We start from the raw sequence: 25,628 nt of genomic DNA, 5'->3' as shown, positions 1-25,628 counted from the left end.
TGGGATCTGTACTGAGGCTTGTTGTTTTTGCCATTTCTTTAAACTTTATCTGCCTTGGACTTAGAAATTTGTTGTTCAGACTCGCACACCACAGAATTTAAGAGAACTATCTTAACTGCGGCTAGAGGGATGTGGATAATACTGCAGTCTGTGAACAGGCGAAAGCAATCTAATATTCCTCCCTTGCGTCCCTTCATTATTCTCCCCGTTTCATACTCCTTATTCTTGTCTTCTCTTTTCCTTCCTCTTCACCTTTTTTCCCTCTAGCATTTCCGCATTCTTTGTTCTGTTTTTACGTGCATTTATTTCTAGTTCTTTTTCTTCCTCTTCTACATTTCTTTTCGGTTTGTTTCCTTCCTCTTTGCTTCCCAGGCCAAACAAAACAAAACAGACGAAGCCTGTCCTAACCGAATCAAACTTAATTTAATCCTTAGCCTAACCTAACGTAATTAAAGTGAGGCAGACATATTTTAACCTAACCTAACCTAAGACAGCCTAAGTTAGCTTAATGTAATACACTGACATAACCTAACATAAACTAACCTATCCTAACCAAACCAAAGTAAACTCTACAAGCTAACTGAACGTAGCTCAGCCATATCTAACCTAACCTAACCTAACCTAACCCAACCCAATTTATCTCACCATAAACTAACAACCTACCCTGACCTGTACCTAAGCTAGCCTAACACCTGCCATCGCCCCCCACAGAGGCTGGATGTGCGAGGGAAGATCAAAATCCTCCATGGGCAAAACCGCAAGACCGAAGAAGCTCCCCTGGCCCTCTTCGCCGTGTGCACCCCCTTCGGCCCCCCTTCCCTGCTGGAACTGCCGCAGAAGGAGGTCATGTACAAGTCCAAACACAAGCTGGACCTCTCTCTCGTCACCATGGACCAGAAGTGAGTGGAAGATAGTTGGATAGATGCATGGATGGATAGAGAGGTAAATTGATGGTTGGATAGCTAGATAGAGAGGTAGATTGATGGATGGATGGATGATTAGATGGACAGGCAGACAGATAAACAGATAGACAGACAGATAAATAGACAGGTAGATAGTTAAAGCAATAGATAAATAGGTAGACAGAGAGGTAGATAGATAGATAGATATATTAATAGATGCAAGCAGACAGACAGACACAGAGAGGAGGAAAAATATAGCATAGGCGGATTTTCGTAGCGTTAAAAATCAAGATACTTTGACTAATCTTGGTATCGTATATTGACTATCGTGCTTATACCCGTTTTCGCGTGCACCGAAAGTCAATACGATTTTGATTCTTGGTCAAGTCAAGATTAGTCAGCATTGCTCCCGAGGTACTTTGACTGATAGTGATTTGATATTGACTTCTCGGTAATGGAAACACACACAGCGTATCGGCTTCCAAGATGAGAAATATAGTCTTCCGCGGTAAAGGAAAGAGCGCAGTGGATATTCACCTAACGTAGTCTAATGGATGGCGGAGTAAACACAGCTTGATACGGTAAAGTGAAATATTTGACTCAACTATCAGCTGATTTCCTGTTTTGGCGACACTCTCCACAGCCAGTGTTGTCAAAATTGGTCGCACTTTTTTTCTGACTTTCAGTTCCCGCCAGAAACCCGTCTCATATGACTGTGTGAAAGTAAATTTTGTTAGTATTTATGAGACATGTGAGGTAAACAAGCCTGTCTCAGATATGCAGTAGTTTACCTGTTCACTGCTATGTTAGGTGTCGACGGAGCTGACGAAACATTAGTGGACAGTGTTGGGATGTGGATAGAGGATGAAGACCTCAAACACTCCTCGCCGCTCCTCAATACCATCCTCACCTCCCAGCGTCCCTCCCACCTTCCCGACTCCCTTCCTCCGTCACCTCTCCTCCCCACCTGTTCCACTCTTCTCCACCTACCCCACTCCTCCCTACCTGTTCCATTCCCCTCCACCTGCCCCACATCTCCCCAGCTCCTCCATTCCCCTCCACTTTCCTTACTTCTCTCCATCTGCCCCACTCCCCTCCACCGCCCCCTCTCCTCCTCCTCCTCCTCCTCCTCCTCCTCGTCCCCTTCACAGGCGGAAAATCCCTCGCATATTCAAGTGAGGAAGTGGAGTATTACCCGCGGTGCATATTTTGCTGCCTGTTGCACTCCTAAACTGATGTACGTCAGTTGTTGTAAAAGACTTGTGTGTGTGTGTGTGTGTGTGTGTGTGTGTGTGTGTGTGTGTGTGTGTGTGTGTGTGTGTGTGTGTGTGAGAGAGAGAGAGAGAGAGAGAGAGAAAGAGAGAGAATGAGTGTGCATACATGTGTATTTCTGGGTGAAAATACGAGTATGTGTGTTTATGTTTGAGTGTGTGTGTGTGTGTGTGTGTGTGTGTGTGTGTGTGTGTGTGTGTGTTGTAGGTGATAACTACCCGAATGTTTCTTCTTCACTGTGTTTTTTGCCCGGCCCTCCCTGTTAATTCGCTTTAATTTCTTCCCTCCCTTGTATGTGTATCCCGGTCGCCTGGAGTCTTTAGGCGTCATTATCCGGCCTCTGAGTGGTGATTGGCGCTGCAATTTTCAAGACGAGTGCTATTTACCTTTTGCAACCCCTGCCACCAACTCGTCCGACGTTCCACCTTAATCTGGGCGCTGATGGTGAGCGATGACTTCCTAAAGATGTGACGAGAAGGGGTGTTTGTGACGCTGGCCGTAACGGAGAGCGGTAATAACGATTGGTAACAGGGATAGAGACGTCACATGGGCCGCCCTTAATTACAGACGCCAAGCAGAACCCCAGGAAACACCCACGCGGGAAATGGGAGCGAAAATGATAAAGCGCCAACGTAAAGAAGAGAATCGAGAAACAGCCAAGCAAAGATCAGGGCGACGCATCAGAATGAAGCACAAAATTTGGCTCAGTGTTGTGCCCATTCAGTCACACGGATGCCGAAAAAGTACGCTAAACTAAACCCTCAGTTCAAGCAGTCATTCATCTTGTAAATAGATAGTTTCTTATCCAGTCAGCTTCTCACTTAATGCTTCGTATCAGCCGTCCTCTCTACTCTTGCTGACTCCTGCTGACAACATAATTTTCATATCAGCTTCTCCTTTGACAGGTGGTGTTCCATTAATGTTCTCCGCGTCAGTCTTGTTCTTTCCCACCATGCTGACAAATGCTAGCCACTTTTGCCACCTTTACCTCGCCATCCGCTTTCTTTACTGTTGCTGATGCTCTGCTTCCTACTTATCAGGGGGGACCCTCCGTGAAGTGACTGTTCACCGTGATTAGAATAATTACGTTCCGGGTGTATGTTTATGCACTGCCGGGTTTTCCTACTACCAGCTCTTTCCCGTCCCTGCCCTCCGCTGCATCTAAACTCTATCCCAAGGTGTCCTGTCCCTCTCTACCCCGTCCCTCTCCACACCGCTCCATCTAGACATCATCCCCACCCGTCCTTACCAGCTCTACCCGGTCCCTCCCCACCTTGCCTCGTTTAAGCTCAATCCTGGCCAGCCCTATCCCACTCTGCCCCGCCTGACCATAACCACCCAACTCTATCCTATCTCGTTCCGTCGTGCCCCATTGTGTCTGTCCTGCTTTGTCTGGCCCCATCTTACTCGGGCCACTTTATCCCTCTTTCTTCCTTTGCCTCGTCTGGCTATCCTTTCTCGTTGTACTCTATCTTGCCTGCTTGACTCGGTTCCATCCCATCGTATCATCCCTCTCGGCATCCTTGTCTGTTTAATCTCTTCACGCTGCTGCCCTGTACGAGTACCAGCCATATGTCTCTGCTTTGTCCTCTCTCCTACCCCGTTCTGTAAACCAATATCTCTCCCAGTTCTGTCCCGTCTGGATTTCTTGCCTCATTCTGCTCCTCACCTGTCTTATCCCGCCACTGTCCTATGCCTTGTCTCTATGCCCTATTATAATTGTTACACTGTTTTCCACCTTCTTCAGTTGTCCTGTGACTCTACGTTTCTGTGTTTAGCATGTGCTGGCCTTGGTCCTTTACAACACTATTCCACCCTTCTCCTTATGACCCCATCTTCTCATTTATTCATCCTCCCTTCACGTAATCCTCTAAACTTTTTTTTTTTTTTTCAGTTACCTATCTTCACCATCGTTCACCTTCGCTGTTTACCCACTTGTATTTTTCTTAGGCCGATCTCTTTTTCCCTCCTGCTTCACCCTCGACTGCAAAACACCATCGACATTTTTCCGCCATGTTTCTTCTCGACGTCACCCTCTTTCTTAATGTTCCCCGTATACCTTTCCACAGTCTGCCTGTAATTCCCTCCCTATTATGTTGCTGCCTGAAATCGTTCCCTCACCCCTTCCGTCCCATGCGTTATTAAACCTATTTTCTCATAATCTTCTGTTAATCCCATCCTCACGCCTACCGCTCTGGGCCATCCATTAACCTCTCTCCCCTCCCAGGACTTCTTGTATATTCCATTCTGACAACCAAACAAACGATTTAAATGGATCCTCATGTAGTAAAGGAGTTAATTAAGGATGTATCTAACCTCACCCTCTTAAAAAGTCTCCCCTAAGCTGAATAAAATTGTCTGAAAGCAGCAGGAATAAACTGTAATAGACGGTCACCAGATTCAAAGGATTAAGTTATGGATGCAATGTTTAGAAAGGGAACAAGTAAAGTAACAATATTTTCCTTCCATTTTCCTCTGCTTTTAATGTTTACGGATGTCAGTTTTGTCTCTTTCCATATGATATTTTTCACTTTCCTTTAGTCTCTTGATCCTCTCCTATTTCGTTCCTCTTCATGCTTCTGCAATCATTAATTTCTCATTCTACTTTTCCCCGTTCTTTTCCGTCTTCCATAATGTCCTTATCTTTCATTCCTTACTCTAACTCTGATCGTTTTTTTTTTTTTCCCCTCTTTCAGTTCACTCTCTTTTCACACCATGTCATTCCATCATTGATCTCCGTCCCCGTCCTACGTCTCTTCCATTCCTCCGTTTCCTCTTTTCCAGCATACTATACTCCACATAGTGTCCTTCTCTCTCTTTCCTCTTCTACTCTTCCTCCTCATACTGCAGTCTCTCCTTCCTCGCTCACTCTCTTAACCCATTATCACTTCACTCCTTTCCTTCGTTAGCTTTCCTTACTTCCCTCCCTTTCTCTGTACCCTTCCCTTTCCCTGTTCCTCACTCCTCTCTTGTTAGTCTCTCTTCCCCTCAACCTCCCTTTCTCTGTACCCTTCCCTTTCCGTGTTCTTTACCCCTCGCTTGTTAGTCTCTCTTCCCCTCAACTCTCTCTTTTCCCTGTCTCATCCTCCTCAGTGTACTTGTGGTCTTGTCTGTCCCCAGCAATTCTTCTCTTGTGTTCTCTTCTTTTTACTCCTGTTTCACGTATCAGTTCTTTCTTCTTTTTTCTGTTTCCTCAAGCCTTCTTTTCCCTTCCCCCTCTCTCCTTCATACTTTCATCAACTCTTCCCTCTCTCCCCATCTGTCCCACTCCTCACTAGCTTCTTTTCTCCCTCCACTCCCCTCTTTCACCCCTTCCTTCTTCTCTCCCACTCTCTAAGCTCACCCATAAGCGTTCTTTTTCCTCCCTCTCGCCCTTCCTTTCTCCTCTCACCCTCCCCATATCTTCGTACTTCTCTCTGTCAACCTTCCCTCCCCAACCACACATCTTTCTTTTTTTCTTCGCACCTCTTCTCTCCCACACTCATCCCACACCCATCATCCTTCCCTATTCTCCTCACCCCTCCTTCCCTCTCTCACCCCTCTCTCTCCTCCATCACTTTCTCTCTCCTTCCACACCCCACTCTTTTCTCTTTATCACCTCTTCCCTCCTACACCCTTCCCACACCCATCATCTTCGTCTTTTCTCCTTGTCACCCCTCCATCCCTCTCTCACCTCTCCTTCCTCTTCACTGCTCCCCTTCTTCTCACCCCTCCTCCCCCTCTCTCTCCCCCCTCCTTCCCCTCCTTCTTCCCTCCCCCCATGAGAATCCAGCTGGCCACAATTGCATATAAGTGTGTGGAACGAGTCGGGGTAATGGCAGGGTGGCCCAATAATGATAGATGGCAGGTGACATCCTTCGGCCGCCCCGGATGATGATGCATGAGGCGAGAGATAGGAGTGGAGAGAGAGAGAGAGAGAGACAGACAGACAGACAGACAGAGAGATAGAGACAGACAGACAGACAGAGACAGATAGAGACAGAGAATCGCGGTGAGAAGTGTTAGATAATACGGTGAAAGAGGTATGGGGTGAGGGGAGGAGAATGCTCAGACGGAAACCGGAATAAACTTGGGAAAAGGGAAAAAGAAGGGACAAAATGAGAATACATACAGCGAGATGAGTAAGAGAAGAAGAAAAATTAGGAGGGAGATAGATGAGAAAGAGAGGAGGAAGATTGCAGAGGAGGAACTAGTGAGAAGGGGCCGAGGATGAGATGAGAGGAGGCGAGTACGCGTTGCCACATTAATAATAACAGAAAGAATGACGGATGAAGGATAATGTGGAATGAATCACAAGGACGGAAGACGTAAGAGGCAGTGAGAGGGGGAGAGATTAGGGGGATACGAGGAAAGAGGAAGAGGGTAAGAGAGGATAATACAAGTCTGGTGGTGTAGTGGAAGTGGACAAAGAATCGTTAAAAAAAGTAGATGAAGGAAAGAGACGAATGAAAATGGACAAATAGACCAGATAATGCATATGATAATTCCATGATAGCTTACATTCAGCGAGAGAGAGAGAGAGAGAGAGAGAGAGAGAGAGAGAGAGAGAGAGAGAGAGAAATGCTCTAAGATTACAACGAATTAATCTTTCTGTCTGTCTACCATAATTTGCATATAAATACTTCCTCTGTACAGTATATTATTAGTCATGGCCTCTCCGTTCGCTTTTTTTTTGTCACTTTTTTTCGTCACTGCACTGTCAGCTTTATCCCTAAATACATTTATTTTGTTTACTAAAGTCGTTAAATATCTTACAAAATTTAACAGAGTGAGGTGAAAATAATATAGCAGTTTGTTCAGTCAAGGCAAAAATTCTTTTTTATTTTCCACTACGTCTACGTTTGCATATACGACATGTCCACATGTCCATCACATTCCTCTCTAACGCAGCATAACAAGAATCACCTACGGACAGAGAAACATATTAAACTTCTCTCGATTTAGGAATATTAGCCAGGGGATGGAAGTGAGAAGTAGGAGATAAAATACTGGCCAACTTTTACATCAAACTGTACTATCTCACTTCTTTATCATTCTGCGTAGTTGCTTTCCATACTCATTTTGCTAGGATATTGATAGACAAAAGGGAAGTATATGTGAGTGTCGGTGATATATAGCAGTGATATACTTGTCACTGAGCAGGGAGGAACATGCCTTGAGGTCTTCTGTCGAGATCACACACACTAGACACTGTATCAGGCGATGGATCAATGGGTATAAATAAATCTGTTGAGAAACTGAAAAGGATGACCGAGTGGAGGTTGAGTCGAATTTATGGACGAGCAAAGGCAGTATTTATTATCAATTAAGAATGTGTTCCAAAATACCACCTTTTTTTATTTTCTTTTTATACCATACATGTGTTTCTGTACGTTAAGGGAATCCAAGAAATCAGGTTTATAGGTAGCATGGAAACTTAATACTCTTTACCACAGTCATAAATTTTTTTTTTTCATTCCTGCTACTCTTAAGCGACATTTTTCGGCATTTTGGAGATTTCGAATAGGGGTTGCTAGATATACCCTCCGTTATTCCCTTCAGTGCGAGAGAAATTTCCTAAGCCAAATTCAATCATCTACAAATTCCAAGAGTAAACAAATTAAAGATGTTCTCCGGGGGAAGGTGTTGATGGCCAGAGTCGCATTATTTACTGTCAACTGTTTCTTCGTCGAGCCAAGTCTTGTAGTCTGTATCACCTAATCCAGACGAACAAACCGAGCTGAGAGTGAGTATAGGAGTCTGAGGGTTTTAATACTGTCACCCTTAACCCTCTTATGATCAGGGCAACTCTTGTATACCAATCCAGCCAACGCCAGAGGATATTTACTTGAGAGCGAGTGAAAAAGATTGACATAAAAAAGTGATAATAGCAGAAGGAAACTACTTGACTTCTGTTGAAAGGGAGACATGACGAGAAATTACTATAAATCCATTCCCCTCCCCCCTCAAAAATAAATCCCATGCCAATAAAACCACCATCACCAGGGAAGAATTCGAAAATAAATTGTTCACAGTGACAGCAGCACGAAAACCCGCCAGAAATCGTGAATCCTTGGCTCTGGTATGGCTGGTGGAAATAAAGAATAACTGAGACCCGTGCTGCAGTTTTGATGAGAGCCTCTGAGGTGGTGTGTGTGTGTGTGTGTGTGTGTGTGTGTGTGTGTGTGTGTGTGTGTGTGTGTGGTGCATTTGTGTGTATCTATGTTTGTATGTATTTCTGTGTCTGTGCTGTATATGTGAATTTTTGTGTTTGTGCCCCTTCCCCTTCCATAATGAATGTGTGTGTGTGTGTGTGTGTGTGTGTGTGTGTGTGTGTGTGTGTGTGTGTGTGTGTGTGTGTGTGTTCTTCCATGGGTCACACCTTGCCCTATCACACTTTTACCGTCAAAAGGGACGTGAGACAGAACGACAGCCAATTGGAAATACATTTTTACTCTCTCTCTCTCTCTCTCTCTCTCTCTCTCTCTCTCTCTCTCTCTCTCTCTCTCTCTCTCTCTCTCTCTCTCTCTCTCTCTCTCTCTCTCTCTTTCTTAGGTTATGAGACAAAGAGTTTTCGGGCGATAAAGAAGTGTGAAGGAGATGTGATAATTAGTGTGTGATGGAGATAGACGGAGATATGGACGGAGAGAGCGTGAGAGAGAGGGTGATGAAGGGAGGTGTGTGTGTGTGTGTGTGTGTGTGTGTGTGTGTGTGTGTGTGTGTGTGTGTGTCTGTCTGTCTGTGTGTCTGTCTGTCTGTCTGTCTGTCTGTCTGTGTATGTGTGTGTGTGTGTGTGTGTGTGTGTGTGTGTGTGTGTGTGTGTGTGTGTGTGTGTGTGTGTGTGTGTGTGTGTGTGTGAGAGAGAGAGAGAGAGAGACAGACAGACAGACAGACAGACAGACAGACAGACAGAGAGAGAGAGAGAGAGAGAGAGAGAGAGAGAAAGCAAGAGTGCGTGCGTGCCTGCGTGCGTAAATTAGAGACAGTGAATCAGAAAGTGAATAAATAGGACTGAGGAGTAAATAACACAAGGAAAGACGAGTATTGCGTGAGTGAGTGAGAGGACGAGTATGAGAGGGTGAGAGGGAGGTAGGGTAATGGGAAGAGCTAATGAAATGGATGGAGGGGGTAATGCTGATGGAGGGATGATGCTTATGGCCCTACGATTTGTTGTGGTTGTTGTTTTGTTTCCATGGTTACTGCGTTAGTGGTTTGTGGATTTGTGAGGTTTTATATTCAGGGTGGTTTTGTGATGTATTCTTAGTGTTTGTTTCTTCGCTTAAGTGTAGCAGAAGAAAATAAAAAAATAATAAGTCGGGTTTATGGTACTAAGGTTAAGAAAATTTGTTTTATTGCGATGACAACTTACCACGTACTTTCACTCATCACTCACCTCTGCCTAATTGTCACCACTCAGTTCCAGGTAACTCATGTATTCACCACAAGTCTTCGCCTAATGATAATCTCTCCAGCTTCACCACTACTTTGTCAGCAGTCATCACTACTTGCGTCCATCACCAGTGCACTGATCATCGGCACTAAATATATCAGCACCGCCACCATCATCACTACCACCACCACTCACCACCATCGACTGCATATCATTTTCCCCATATGGTATTATTCACCACATTATTCACCACATCCAGTCACCACCATCCGCCGCACTCCACCACGATCAGTAGTCATCACTCACCATCATTTACAAAGGTCCCCTCGTCACTATCACCCAGAGTCGGTCACCGTTCACTGGCTTGATTCACATTAGCCACACTTCTTAGTATCACCATTTACCACTCTTCACCACTTCCACCTGTATCTGTATTAGTTGGGATCACATCTTTCCTTGGGGGGAGAGTTACAGCCGGACTTGTCCATTCCTTATGATGGTCAAGCACGAATATGGAAGGGATTTCTGTGGCAAGAGCTGTGCATAAGAAAGGAAATGTTTTACTGGTTGTGTGTGTGTGTGTGTGTGTGTGTGTGTGTGTGTGTGTGTGTGTGTGTGTCAGGGTCTGGATACGTAAAATATATGAACAAACAAGTTGCTATCTCATGCTAACATTTTAAAGAACATCATATTAGCAGGAGACACTTTAAATATCAGTCTTAGAATATATATAAAAATGAACATACTGGCCTTTGGTTCCTTCTTTCTTGTATAAAAAAAAATACTAACACGAGACACTATAACCCATATCGCCTTCACCGTCTACCCTTCACCACCACACACTGCCATCACTCACCAACCTCTACCACCAACCTTCACCAACACATATCACTCACCACCACTCATCACCCTTACCCATTTCTTACCACTCAACTCATCACCATTAGGCTACTCGTCAGCACTCGCCACTTCCACTTACCACCCCAACTCATCATCACTACTCAGCATTCAGCACCACAGTATACCACCACAATTCACTACCACCGTTCAGAACTCATCACTCAGTTCACCCACTAGCACTCATTTCCACCACTCTCCACCGCTCACCACCCACCACCACCACTCATCACCACCACCGTGCCAATTAGCGGCGCAGTGTACCGATATAAAAGCATAACGCGCCCCCCGAGGACCGTGGGAGTGGCCTTTACCCCCCCAATTACTTATTCCATCACCCGCCACCTCGTATAAAAAGGGGGCACCACCAAACTCACCCCTTTTTTTAGCACATTTACTTAATTACATCGTCGTGTGTGTGTGTGTGTGTGTGTGTGTGTGTGTGTGTGTGTGTGTGTGTGTGTTGTATGTGTGTGTGTGTTTGCGTTTTTGTTTATGTGCCTGGGTGTCTATATGTTTGTATGTATATATGTGTGTATTTATATACGTTGTGTGTGTTGTATGTGTGTGTCTGCGTGTGTTTGTATGTATTTGCGTGTTTCTGTATGTGCGCAGGTATTTTAAGGTTTGTGTGTATGTGAGTGTGTATGTGTGTGTGTGTGTGTGTGTGTGTGTGTGTGTGTGTGTAATAGTAGCGAGACCATGGTGTTTTTTCCATTAGCAAATTAAACACGGTCCCGGAGTGTGCAAATATATACGAGAGAGAGAGAGAGAGAGAGAGAACAAACCTCACATACTATCACCAAAATGTATATCTACGGTACTCAGTTCTCCAACTTTGTATACAGCCAAATTTATATCCTCTAGCCCTGGAGTTTGCATTTTCGGAATTGCATACCCCACTCAGTTCTAAATGTGTATATTCAGTTTGTTTTGTTTATTTGCTTGAGTTCGGCAGAGTTGCTAAAAGTTGCTTATCCCTTTCAACGTGATTTTTACATACATCGTTCTTGGATGTGTGTGTGTGTGTGTGTGTGTGTGTGTGTGTGTGTGTAGCCTCATCTTTGGAGTGATCATACTTTGTTCCCCCCAAATATCCGCATTTGAAGAACTTTTTTACGTTCCTTTCACGAAGATTGTATAGAGAATTCTCAGAGTTTCGAGTACTGCTGAAGGTTTTGTGTGTGTGTGTGTGTGTGTGTGTGTGTGTGTGTGTGTGTGTGAGAGAGAGAGAGAGAGAGAGAGAGAGAGAAAATAACAGGTTTCAGTGGAGCTGTGAGTGAACTGTGGCAAAGTATTTCATGTTTGTTATCGCACCAAAAACTTTCCAGCAATATCGACCCCTCACTCGTATCCCCCCATCCCACCACACTCTCCCACCCTCCTCCCTAACCTCCGCCCCTACCCCCCCATCACACCATACACACCCGCCTTCCCCTACCCCACTCCAACCCCCATCACATTACACACTCCCACTTTCTCCAACCCCACTCCAACCTCCATCACATTACATTCTCTCACCCTCGTCCCTAACCTCCACTCCTACCCCCCCATCACACCATACACACCCATCTTCCCCTACCCCACTGTAACCTCCATCACATTACACACTCCCACCTTCTTCCTCGGCCCCCAATCCAGTCCTCCATCCCACCACACACTCCCACCTTCCCCAACCCCACTCCAACCTCCCATCCCACAACACACTTCCACACGCCCACATTCGTTCCCAACCCCTTCTCTCACCCTAAACCCATTTCATACAGGCAGTTGTCCCCAGGTACACATCAAAGGGGGCACGGTCAGGGTCAAGGATCTTGGAGTCTGGCCTCTCTGTTTAGTTTCTGGCCACTCAGTTTAGGTATATCTATATATAGTCTACCAAAGCATATAAATTCTACCATGACATACAAAGTCTGGCACAAAAAAACAAATATAGCCTTCCATAACATCAGTTCTCCCGTGACGTATAAAGTCTGCCATGATATATAAGTCCTGTCATAACATACGTCTGCCATAGCACATCAAGTCTTCCATGGTATAAAATCTGCCGTCATAATGAGTCTAAAGAGTCCAGCATAACATATAAAAGCTGATCTAACATAGTTTGCCACATAATACAAACTCTGACATGACATTTAAATCAGCCTTGACATCTAAGACTTCCATAAAAAATTCTAATGTGACCATCTGACATAAAGTATAATATAAAATAGTCCAACATCACATAATACCTTAGCTTAATACCATAATACCATAACAGTTATTTAAATTCTACCTTAACGTTATGAAATCCACCATAATATATAAAAATCTGCCATAATATAGTCTGAAACAACATAAAGATTCCCATATTGTATAGTGTGCCATAGTCTATTAAATTTTCCATAGTTAATATCAGTCAGACTACTATCAGGCTCTTAAATTTAACTCAAAAACCTGGTGTGTTAAGAGAGTAAATGACGCCTAAAATTCGCCTCTGTAGCTCCAAACGTCTATCATGAGATTTAGTTCAAAAAATCTATCATGAAATTTAGTTCAAAAAAATCTGTCATTAAATTATTTTCCCCGGAGATAGCAAAATATATAATTGAAATCATGTCCTTGGTGTGACGTATAAACCCTTTAGCGCCTCTGGACAGGCTTAACTTACTTCTTTTAAACAGACACCAGACGATTTTTTCGAGCTGAGAGCATTCCTAGCAACCAAGGGGACGAAAATATATCCCAGCTAACCCCTTGCCTGAAGTGGACGATTTTATTCCGCCGTGGGAATTGTCAGTCTATCATACCATGAAGATTGCCATACCCAACCCAGCCTTACGTAAACATTGCCATACCCAACACAACCATACCTCAAAAACTGCCATACCTTGCCCCATCATATCGCAAGCATTGCCATACCCTACTGTGCCATACCGTAAAATGTGGCCGAACTCTTCCGTGTCATATCGCAAGGACTGTCATACCCTGCTCTTTGGTATGGTAGAAATTGCCATGCCCTCCCCTGCCATAGATTTTGCCATACCTTACCCTGCCATATCGTAAATATTGCCATGCCCTACCCTGCCATATCGTAAAGTGTGTCGTAAAGCAAAGAGCCATGAATTTTAAGGGCTTCGTAAATGCTTTCCCATAAGTCTCTCGTAAAACGCCCTCTGATCGGTGACTGTGTTGAACGGGGGAACGTGCCGCTTTGGTTGTCATGGCCGTCACGTGAACACCGAAATTTACAGTGAATTCCTTTTTCCCGCCCTTTTCTGGCTTTAGTGGCTTGTGTTTGGTCTAGATCACAGGTTAACGGAGGGTAAACGTCTGAGCCGTAGTTACACTCTCGCTTTTTTGTGTGTTTGTTCTGTAATTGGTTCTTTCATGTCGTATTTATTGTCGTTTCCTTTATTCATGACCCTCACTAATCAATACTCTTTGTTTTACCAGCATGGTTTTGGATTTTTACTTGTTACTTTTTGTTTTGCGGGAGAATTTGTTCATTGGTTCCTGAATACGTGTTACAGATTGATCAGTTTACCTTGTTTCTTTTTTCACAACCCTTGGTTACATAACACATTTGGGTACGAAGTGGGTTAAGTTATTACCAAATCTTTGGGGGGATGCTAGCAGAATGGATAACACAAATGTCATAAATTTTGCTGTCCAAGGGGGGAGTGTTCCGAAGACCCTGGAGATATATATATATATATATATATATATATATATATATATATATATATATATATATATATATATATATATATATATATATATATATGTAATAACACAGAACCGATCAATAAAATTGAAATACATGTACCTTCAAATTATTGCGATAATTTACAGACCTCAGGCCACGAGTCTAGGTACAGCACTGTACATGGTCGTCGTAAAAAATGCATGCAAGCACAAATTAAAGGCCAGCGTTGTATCTATATTTGTGTCAGTCCGAATGAAGTCTTATGCAGAACAATATCCTCTCTTCGGTGAGAGAGTGATAGCTAGAATTAAACCTTCCTCAGGCTGTCTAAGTACGAATTAGGAAGAAATGCCTTTAGTGACAGCAGTTTATGTGAACGTCGAAGTGTTATGTTGGCTATGCTTTGTGTATCAGAGGCTGAATAAATTTCCCACACGAACTCTGTCTTATAATGGAATATGTGTCAGCATGAAGACGACGATATCAAGGATAATATCAAAGTTACCCAGTTTCTATGACCCCACCGTTCTGCACTTAGAAGGTAGTAGAGAGGAGCTCAACTTCAGAATATGAATGTGTTCCACCTTTCACATTTTTTATTAGGAAATTTTTTTTAGCCTCTTTCAATTTGTTCTTTCATATCTTGTGACTTATTGTTGTTTCTTCGCCAATTATGCTTCCCTTACCATGTACCAGTTTCCCCCGTCCTATGCAGTATTTCGTGTTTGAATTTGCCATGCCACACTTCCTCCTCTTAGGGTCATATTCTTCTCAGTGTAGGCGTTGTAGCACATTTTCCCTACCGATTCATCCGTTGACCTTCAGTGCTCGACTTATCTCTTATAGTGTGGCTGACGACAATTTTGCTCACCACTGAGAAAACTGTGTACATGTTAATTCACATATTAAAAATTATATTCCGTATTATTGAAGTCTTTTATAATATCGATCATATAATATATGGAACACACAAGCGGATATTCCAGTGACATACGAAAAAATGCTAATAAGGAAGAAGTGCACCAATCTAAATGAAAGTGAGTCCAACAGCGCCATCCGCCACACACACTATAAAAAAGTCCTTATGTTTGACTTGGGGTCGTTTTGGCTGAATGTACGAGACTTTATCGCTCGTCATGCAAAAATCTGACACCACCTTCCGACACCACCATCTGTCTGACACCACCATCTGTCCAACACCATCATCTATGTGACACCATCATCTGTCCGACACCACCATCCGACAACACCCCCTTCAGAGTCATTCCTTATCCCTGTACAGCTATCCGAGACATCACTCCAGTCATCCCGTACCCCTCCACAGTCACCCCACACCCCCTCAACAGTCACCCAGCACCCCTACACTCACCCCATATCCTCGACGTACCTTCACCCCTCTACAGTCAATCCTCACCCCTCCAGAGTCACCATTCCCCCCTCCAGGCACCCATCACCTTTCCACAAGCATCTAACCCTTTCATTGTCACCCCCTCGCCCCCCACAAATACCTCACCCCTCCACGTCCCCTTCCCACAGTACTCCTCATCTCTCCACTTCCCCCCACCCTCTCCAGTCACCACTCACCTCCCCAATCACCCCTCACCCCTCCACTCACCACTCAACCCTCCCCTCACCCCACCAGTCACCCCTCACCCCACCAGCCACCCCTCACCCTTGCACTTACCCACACTCCTCCACGCCACGTGCCCTCACCCTCGCCTTATCGCAGCACCCATAAAGAGAACCTTAAGCGACCTCGTTTTGCACCCTAATTGAAATTCTTCCGCAGAGTTCCACCAAAGCAGAGACTAAGGGGGAAAAAAAACACACATATACACACATACACAGGCGCTCTCTTCATCACCAGGCACTTTCACTGGGCCATAAACCAGCTCGTATTGAAAGCTTGGTCAGAAGAAGCAAAAACAATCAGCTCATAATTGCAATACGCTAGGACAGGCGATCGCGAGACCAGAGCGTTTAATATTTCAAAATCGGTAATGGGAATTTTACCTCAGGCTTTTGTTTTGCGCCGTCAGGGTATAAACGCCAGAGATATTTATTACTGCGCGACCTGGCCATAAATTTCTGTGTCATGTACCTACTCTCAATATTTATACACATTTTGGACTAGCGGATCACAAAAACCGTCCATGCTTATCCATAGTAAAATCGGTTAGTTTTGGAACAGTTGACTTAAAAGCCCTAAGGTGAAGTCTGAAACCGGATAACAATAGTACGTCTTTGGTAAACGTTTTTGTCCATTAATCCCTACCCAGAGAGTTATCATTTTGTGCCATCGCGCCGAATAATTCTCCCGAAAATTAGTACCCGAATAGATAATAGATGGGGGTGTGGTATTTGCCTAAGTCATGTGTGTGATTTATATTTACACCAGGACGCACGTAGAAGCTATAAAGCAGTGGCTGTGAGAGAAGCGAGACGACATGACACCCGGCCGTAAAGGTGCTAAACGGTAGAAAATTATGTTTGTTCTGTGTGTGGTGAGTGAGCTATAAGATATGGTGAATAAGTGATGGATGGCCGGGCTGGCGGGATGTCGCATGTGATCGCCCGGTAAAAGCTTATACACACGGAACGAGGAGAAGGGGAGGGGCGGGGGGACAGGGATTCACGAAGAGAAAGGGAAAGGGAGAAGACTGCATAGGTGGGGGAAGGGCGCTCGCGCGCTCGCACACACACACACACACACACACACACACACACACACACACACACACACACACACACACACACACACACCGCTCGCTGGGGCAGTGGTAACGTTCTCGCTTGCCAAATGGTGGACGGGAGTTCGCGCCTCGCTCAGGTTGCGAAAAGTTTCACTGACGAAGTGGATGGTTACTGTCCCCCTTGAGCAAGGGGACGGGTGTGTGCTTGTGTGAAGGTCACAGCCTTGCCCTTAGATCGGACTATATGAGCTCTCAGCTCCCTTCCGGGAGGGTAAAAGCTGACGATCACGACCATCAAGTGACCCTGACCGACCCGGTGAATTACACACACAAGGATGAGGGGTTACTCTGACGAATGAGTTGTGTTAGGTGGGGGGAGGTTGAAGGGAAAAGAAGGGGGCACACAATCACGCACACCCGTCCCGAAATATGTCACTCTCACCCACACTCACTCAAACATGTCACACACGCAGATTGATCTCACTATCCAGGAGTCAAACACAGGCAAGATCACTGTTTAGGCAAGACCGTGAAATTTAGTGAACCATTATTTATGTAAAAACCATGTTGATTATTTCACATCGTTTTGACATCTTCTTCTTCTTGCTTTTCATTGGTGCATATAGGGGTGGACTGGGGACTTGTGTCGAAAAAGGTTCAATCCCATCTGTTGCAGTGAAAAATGTATAGATATGATTTCGACTCTACCGTGTTCGCTGCTCTTACATATGACCCTATCCATACCTCATAAACCCACTCTTACTGGCTCCATCAAGCCGGGTGTGAATACGATGTCCCCAGCCTATAGATACTGAGATTGTGGGTAATATTGTCCAAGCAGCAGGGGACGTGTGAGAGTTCATGAGGGTTACGTCGCTGCTGATGTGTCGTAGGTAGGCACATCAGGGTAAAGCTGAACGCGTCTTTATCCTCTTCAGTATGATAACTTTTTTCACTGTATTCTTGCCATCGCCAAAAAATTATACTCAGCTTAGAAGACACAACTGCCATGCTCTCCTTACCTTAACCTGGCCCCTTTTACGGCTTGTTGCCCTACTTCCTAACCACAGCACCTCTTCGTAAATGGCATCATATTTTAGTGCTTAGTGCTGAAGATAGAAAGATGGCAGTTTTAGGCCAGGTTAGAGGAAAAGCAGAACAGTGAAGGAATTAGTAACTGGAGTGGTTGTGCATATACTTCACAGACAAGGAAAAAATATAGGATTCAGGGATCAGATCCAACTCAAGGCAGCAATATCTCCCAAAGACCAGGCTTTCCTTACTTCAGCTGATCCTGATGAAATTGCAGACAGGGAAATGAGAAATTTTATGCAGTTGTAGGTGGGGCCAACCTCATCCACTGACTCGGTGTTGTGCTTCCTTCAGCTGAGTGCACTGAATGGCTAGCGTTTTTTTTTTCTTTTTCTTTTTTTTTTTTTTTTTACTCTGGGAAACCATTTACTACGTTGGTTGATTTCCATATAGGTACCCACTGGACGCCTGGTGGTCTAGTAAGTTAAGCTGCTCAAATCATATGTTGCCCGTAAGGGTTAAAATCAAAGGAAGACGAAGGCGTTGGATTTATTGTTTTCCTGACTAACTCCCTGTCCCCTCACCCTTCTAGAGGCAAGATGCTTCTAGGCTACAACGACCTGGAGCTGGCTAACAAGGGTGGCTACGACCTGGTCCACTACGACGATCTCGCATACGTCGCATCTGCTCACCAGGAACGTAAGTGTCAGCAAACAAAAATAGTGTGAAAACAGTAAATGCGGTTCTCAGTCTCCTCCTCCTCCTTCTGCAGTGCTCATATACTCGCATAAATAACGTAAAAAAGGATAGATATTAACCAGTCGTATCCAAGAAATAAATCGGTAAGGAAGATGTGTTTGGGAGCTTCTTTAACCGAGCAGGATACAAGCCTGGGCCAAATTAGTGTGAAAACAATATGTATGGTTCTCAGTCACCTCCTCCTTCTGCAGTGCTCAAGACGGGTGCCTCGGGGATGATTGCTTACCGCCTCCAGACCCGGGACGGTACATGGCAGTGGCTGCAGACCTCATCCCGCCTCGTCTACAAGAACTCTAAGCCAGACTTCATCATTTGTACCCACAGGCCGCTCATGTAAGAGACGCAGATTTTTTTTCTTAATTTCATAAGGCAAGTTTCAGGTTTAATATAAAGGAAGATGTGAGATTAGGCTCCATAATATTCGTTAATCGTGAATTTATATTATATTGTAAATAAACAAGTAAGTAAGTAAGTAAAAGTAAGTAAGTAAGCACGTAAGCAAGCATAAGTATGTACACAGTGTCAATTAATATTTCCTAATGTCCTTCGTGGACCTTAAATATTAGTAATACAGTACGCAGTGGACAAAGCCTAAGAGAGTTCCTTCTCATAAATACTGAAAAGTTCGTGGCAGGCAGTAGTTTCATCGTCGTGGAATGATCGTAGCCTAACCCAAATTCCACAGTGGTCATGTAAGTAGTGTAACCGTGACGGAGAAATTTACATCTCGCAGTGATACCGCAAACATATCTTAAACATGATGCTTATAATACATTACGAACATTAAACTCATTAGAATCTACAAATTATGCATTTTTCTCACCTAAATTTTTTTTGTCAACAGATATTAATAGTATGTTGATGATAGTAAAGATTCAAATAATTTTTTTGCGTGCAGTATTTTGTGAAAATATAGATAGATAGATAGATAGATTTTGTGAAAAGTATATATTTTATAATCTTTTATATGTAAATGATATACAGTACTTGGAATTCCTATGGTCGTCGTTCCAGTACTTCTAATCTCTCTCCATTTGCTTGTGGTGGTCACATGTGCCCCTCATGTTATGCTTTATCCCGCCGCCAAGGTTAGGGCCAAAGAATGCTAAGATATAGGATCGAATTGCACAAGGTTAAGACCGACGGCTAGGTTAGACCCCGGTGGATTTGGTTTGCCAAATATCCACTTCTTGTGGGTTGGAAGTAGTCCACCTCTAAAACAGTCCATTGTAGTAACTTCATAAGCTTATCTGCATGAATATCAGACCATATATTAGGCTGTAGAACAAGAAGTTTTCCCAAAATATAATTCAGTAGACCCCCTTGCAGCCTGATTGCTCTAGACGACTGACATTTTTATTTAGGTATCAAAACAAGACAAAAATAGTTATAACTGACATCTCTTACCGCAGCAGTGCCGGTATGTGATTGTTTTCAGCAGTCCCTTTTTTCCACTTTCTCACATAATTACTATGGCCATCATATCTCAGAATGTAAAGGTGGGCTGACTGTGTTGTTGTGTTGCAGGGAGGAGGAAGGCCGTGACCTGCTGGGGAAGCGGACGATGGACTTCAAGGTGTCGTACCTGGACCCTGGCCTCACTCAGTCCTATCTCTGCGATTCTGAGCTCCCGCAGTTCTACGCCTCCCGCATGAGCCGCAAGTACAAGACACAGCTACGTGATTTCCTGACGACATGCCGCACCAAGAGGACCTACACAAACCTGTCAGACACCGCCTACAATAACTACAACAATATGTACGCATCGTCAGCTTACACCACAGACAACGGGCTCTACATGCAGCAGAACTTGGGTAACCTGCAATCCCTATATCCTGCCAGCTACCTACCCACAGACAACCTCTTCCACTACCGTCAGCTAGGTTCCTACTACCCTGACTACATGACGCACAGTTACGTTAGTAATGGCTATGTTGACCCTGCGCGTTCTTGCCTGAGCTACGACACAACTGGCCTCACCAAGACGGCAACAGACCAAAAACTTTATTGTACCACACAACTCGACACCTCCAAGTACCAATACAAGCCATCAGACGCTTACTCGGCTGTGTACGGCACTAATACCGTGCTGCCGACACTAGAACACAAGTACAGTGACCTACGAACGGTGGACGCACGGCGGGATGACCCTTCGGCTCTGGCCTCGCTGGGTGCTCTGGCCGCCACCCCTGGTATCGCCACCAGCGTGGCAGTCACCTCCAGCGCCACCTCTGTCACCCACAAGGAGGACAACAAAGAGAGTGAGCATTATGGCAACACAACCCGCCAGACGGTGCTTATGTGGGGATCCACCTCACATGAATATGACCCAAACAAAAAGTACGGTGAAGTTTCTGCCTCCTCCACCTCGTCATCACATGACCCCAGTCTGAGTAGCAACCCGTGCAAATGGGGCACCGCCACGCCGGCGTCCACACCAGGGGCCCGCAGCAGTGCCGGTGGATCACCACATGGTGGGGAAGGGTCCTCGCCTCACGCGGGGCCACCTTCAGCCCATTCCGCCCATTCTGCTCACTCTGCTGCAGTGGCCGCCGCCGCTGCCTCAGCCGCCCACGTAGGTGCCGGATCTGTGGCGCCAGCGGGTAAGGCTGCGTATGGCTACAGTGAGGGCGGCGAGGTATGGCACCACCAGTACTATCCTTACCACCCGTATCACACCCCGCAGTGAGTGACAGCTTTGTTTATTGTCTCTCTGGCCTGCACCTGCATGACGAGCCCGCCGTAGGCATCGGGCAGTGCACACAGCCCTCCCTCCAATCCTCCTCTTTTAGTCATGCGCCTCTCTCTCCCTCCCATGGTCTGCCTAAGGAGGATGCGAGCATGTCATTGTAAAGCAAAGACTGGTACAGTACTGGAGGGCTGTGTGCTGGGCTCCTTACTAAATGTAGCATTAAGAAATTAGTGTGTGCGTGTGTGTGGGGACTGAAGTATTGCAAAGTCTCCTTTATTGACTTACGCAGTACTCTAGGTCACCCATGTTGCTAATCTCCCAAGCCTCGTGTAGACGGCGGGCTTTTGTGTGACGTTCAGGGCAACGTTGGACATGGACAGTCACTTCCTGTAACAAGAATCCATTATTTAACAATGAGATTATTATTAATCATCATTTTAAATTCTGGTAGACAGTAATATTATCATTTCTGGAAAATTTATTCTGAATATTTGTAACGAGGTGCCCGAGGGTCCAATGTTGTCCGCTGCATAAGGCGGTGTAGTGTGTTGCGTTGGTGCTTGTGTGGTAAGTGTGGGGCGGAACTGTAATGTCTTGTGTCGGAATGCATGGAGAGTCAGTCAGGAAAAGCTTGATACGGCTGAGTGAGTTTTGATACTTGACTGTATTTCATGGTTAACGACAGTGCTTACAGTTTTATTGAGCAATACGCGTGTTTCATAATTAATTCAATATCATTAGCAATCAGATTATTTGTTCTCAGATTGACTTAGTATAGAAAAAAAGTGAGACCAGGACGGCGTATGCTATTCCGTTATTAAAGAAATAAGATGTTATATCACAGATGTAAATGCAATCATGGTATTAACAAAATTTTCAAGTATTATTAGTTGTTACAACAGGCTCCTTTCACTGTTTCCAAAATATCGATGTTCTTGTGAAAGTGAGCAAAGAAATGTGTGAGTGTACCTTTGTAATTCTCTGTATTACAAATCACCAGCTAAACCCAAGTACTTTCCTGTGCATGAGTTCCTCCAGGATGCATTATCACCTCCTCTGCTCCCCCCCCCCATCCCTCCCTGGGCGATGCATGGACAGGATGGGGAAAGTGGGAGAGCGGGTGGGAGGTGATAGGGAAAGTAATAAGGGCTGTGAGATCGAATCGTGACACCGTGTTGGCTCTTACCTTCGTGTGAGGTGCCCGGTGTGGGGGCTGAGTGTGACCTTAACTTGTGCACCACATTATAAAAAGTAGGATTAAGTAGGATTTGCAGCTATTGCCAGCACATCATTTATAAGTGGTATAATTAACATCACTTTTACTGTTCCTTCACCTCCCCCTAAGATTAATTTTTGCTGTCAGTAGGAAGATCAAGACCCAAGCTGTATTATCATTAGAGCCAACTCATATAATTATAGTATCGGTGTTTAGACGTGGTTAATGTGGCACTTTATGTGACACGAGTAAATTATTTTCTTTCCTGGGTTGCCAGTGCCTCCGTTACGATCGTGGTCACAAGTCTGCCCCCACACCTGCATGCTGCCTGCCTCTCTGTCTCTATCTCTCTCTTGTTTTGATATGTATTTTTTGTGTTGTTTTCAGTTCTTTGTTTATTCATGTTTTCTTATTTTGTCACTCATTTTTGCACCGTCACCGTAACTTGCATGCGTAATATTCTAGAGGTGAAGGTTCAGAGTGTTGTCAGTTTGTTTTTGATGTATTTGTGTTCTTAAAATTTTTATACTGTGGATCCAAAACAACTTTAATGAAGCTGAGCAGAATATTTTATATTTTACCAGTACAAACATTGATATATTAGGTCTAGAGTACATTACAGACAATAATGTTACTTTCAACTTGCCATATAAAGTTTGTATTAATGAATTCAGCCATATTGAAAGCTCCCTTCCACTCCCTTTCTTAAGCCACTTTCTCTCACTACTAGTCTGGTCGCTACACGTATCTCAGTTTGGACTGAAATTTATGGTGGGTGAAGCTGAGGTGACCAATGATGTGGCAACCATTACATACTTGAAAATTTGCCGAAATTACTCTGTTGCACTTCAGAATGGTTTATTTGCCTAATTGCTGAGCAACTGTCAATATTTCATTATCCCCACATGTAACAGTTAGATATTTCGCCAGTTCATTCCATGGTAAAAGCCTATCTTATGCTACACACATATACAGTATATGTATACAGTATTAAGACGTTTGTTCGAAAGGTGACTCATTTTCTGTGAAGTTTTACTCATTGACAGCAAAGAAAGTGAAACTCTAATTTCATTACTCGTGGTGTACTTTCTGAGTATAAACTAGATAATCTAAATCTGCAGGACAGCTTTATTTATAAATCAGATATAAATCAATGCCATAAAGACTGTTGGTATACTAAAGTAGAGTAAGCCACACCGCTTCCTGTAGCGCCACCACCAGACTTCTTCCTCCTCCCGCTCTCTCCCTGCTCACCTCTGGCCCTCTGGCTAAGACAAGGCCTGTTCTCTGCTCGGCCCCACAGCGCCATGGGAGAACCCAGCTACCCGCAGATCAGCAGGAACCCAATCCTTTGCTGTCCATCTCTGAGGTAACCAACACCCTCCTCAACCACCACGACTAGACCAGGTGGTCACCATCTCCAAGGTAAACAAATGACCCCTTAACTCTCCATCTTTCACTGCCCTTGGTACGACCCTCGAGGCCCTTGAAATGAACTGTCACTTGAAGGTAGACGATAAACTCTAGAACTTCCACGGTAATCTGGCTACAACTAGACAGATTCCTGCACTGCCGCGCTCAAAATAAAGCACATCATTGCAATCAAATGGCTAGAGAGACTATGCACTTGAATTGTTTAACAGTTTTCTTTCTGTATATGCTATAGTTCCTTAAAGCACACGTGTATGTACTGAAACATAACACTTCATTTTCAGGACAGTAATAAACAACTTGTCAGATATGAACAGAAATTTTTGTAACTGATTAATCATCTTACAGCCAGTTCTAATCTTCGACCAATTTTCAGAGAAAAGGAGGAAGTCCCCATGTGTGGAAGCCCAGTGACCTCTGACCCGCCCCTCCTGGCGCAGTCCTGAGATCAGCTTGTGACCCGAAGCCTCTCCAGCCCGGCCATCGGGTCCTTACAACCTATTCTCCCTCAGCCACAGAGCCCAGTCCTCTGGGCACTACAACCTGTGGCCCCTCTGCCCGAGAGTCCAGCTATGGGGCCCCTAGAAACCATGGTCATACTATCCCAGAGTCCAGAAATGGGGGTGCTGGAACCTGTGGCCCCTCTACCCCAGAGTGCTGCAGGTGTGGGCTCATTGGAAATTATGGGCCCTTTGCCTCAGAGTCCAGTTGTGGGGTCAATGGAGGAAGTAATTCCTCTGCCCCAAAGCCCAGCTATGGGTACAGTGGAAACTGTGGCCCCCATAGCCCAGAGTCCAGCAATTGGGTCACTGGAAATCGTAGCCCCACTGCCCCAGAGTCCAATCTTGGACCCGTCGCAGCAAGAGACCCCAGCAGCCTCTAGTCCAACTCTTGCATCTATTCATCCGAAGACCCCTCAACCTCCCGACCAAATCACTGAATCGCCTCAGCCATGATATAATAATATTTTGTTATGAAGCTTTACATTAAAGAATGAGTTGAAAGAAAAGTTCAAAAAATTCAAAATTACATCTGACGTCATAGGTGGATTCAGTGTATGAAGAATGTTGGTCAGTATTCCAGCAGAGTATGTGACCGTAATATGTAGAGAAGTCTTCATATTAGCCATCACTATTCCACTTCGAAGACCTGTTTATGCGTTACTCTCCGTTAGTGAAGACCACCATTTACTGACGACCGTTAAACAATATCACTCTCTTAATACACAGTCATCAGGATGCTGTGTTAGTTTCAGTTGCCATTAATCCGCTGAAAATATTAATGACTTTTTTCTCCCTTTTATCAGTTGCTTTTCATTCAGTGTCGGTTTTCTGTTACAATATTATCCTGTTTATATCATACATTTTTAAAAATGGAATAGGCTAAGCAATCCGTTCCCTGAGGCCTAATAATCCTCCCACATGCCAGCAGAAGGTGCACAGGTCATATATATCTGCCAAATACTGACAAAACGATTCAGCTATTAATCTAAGCTACTCAGCTAAGCAACTTCAAAAGTTTTGCTAACCCACCATTAATGTAAAGCTTCAGCAGTTCCTTCTTATCTACTGTAGAGATCTTCATGACCGAGGTTGTTCTAAGTGCTGAATTAATTCCTCGCCACGTAAGTCCTTGAAGCTGACTCTGCCTGCATGGCCGAGGTTGTGTCTCGAG

The 25,628-nt window shown here is 44.6% G+C and overlaps 1 protein-coding gene across 1 annotated transcript in view; it reads left to right on the top strand.

The window, feature by feature from the left end:
• ss (aryl hydrocarbon receptor spineless) overlaps positions 1–24,400 on the top strand; it is a 725,723-nt gene extending 701,323 nt beyond the window's left edge. Inside the window, exons 6-10 of the mRNA XM_080273375.1 lie at positions 712–899; positions 18,449–18,555; positions 18,807–18,948; positions 20,143–21,300; positions 24,331–24,400. Of these exons, the coding sequence (XP_080129501.1) occupies positions 712–899; positions 18,449–18,555; positions 18,807–18,948; positions 20,143–21,300; positions 24,331–24,400 (1,665 nt within the window). The remainder of the gene's footprint in view (positions 1–711; positions 900–18,448; positions 18,556–18,806; positions 18,949–20,142; positions 21,301–24,330) is intronic.
• The last annotated feature ends 1,228 nt before the right edge of the window (positions 24,401–25,628 follow it).

The sequence above is a fragment of the Coenobita brevimanus genome, chromosome 54 (genome assembly GCF_032717465.1).
Source record: "Coenobita brevimanus isolate Jiangsu-jjx chromosome 54, ASM3271746v2, whole genome shotgun sequence".
Taxonomy (NCBI): Eukaryota; Metazoa; Arthropoda; class Malacostraca; order Decapoda; family Coenobitidae; genus Coenobita; species Coenobita brevimanus.
The sequence above is the reverse complement of the archived record's forward strand: the minus strand, read 5'-3'. Positions and strand labels throughout refer to the sequence as shown.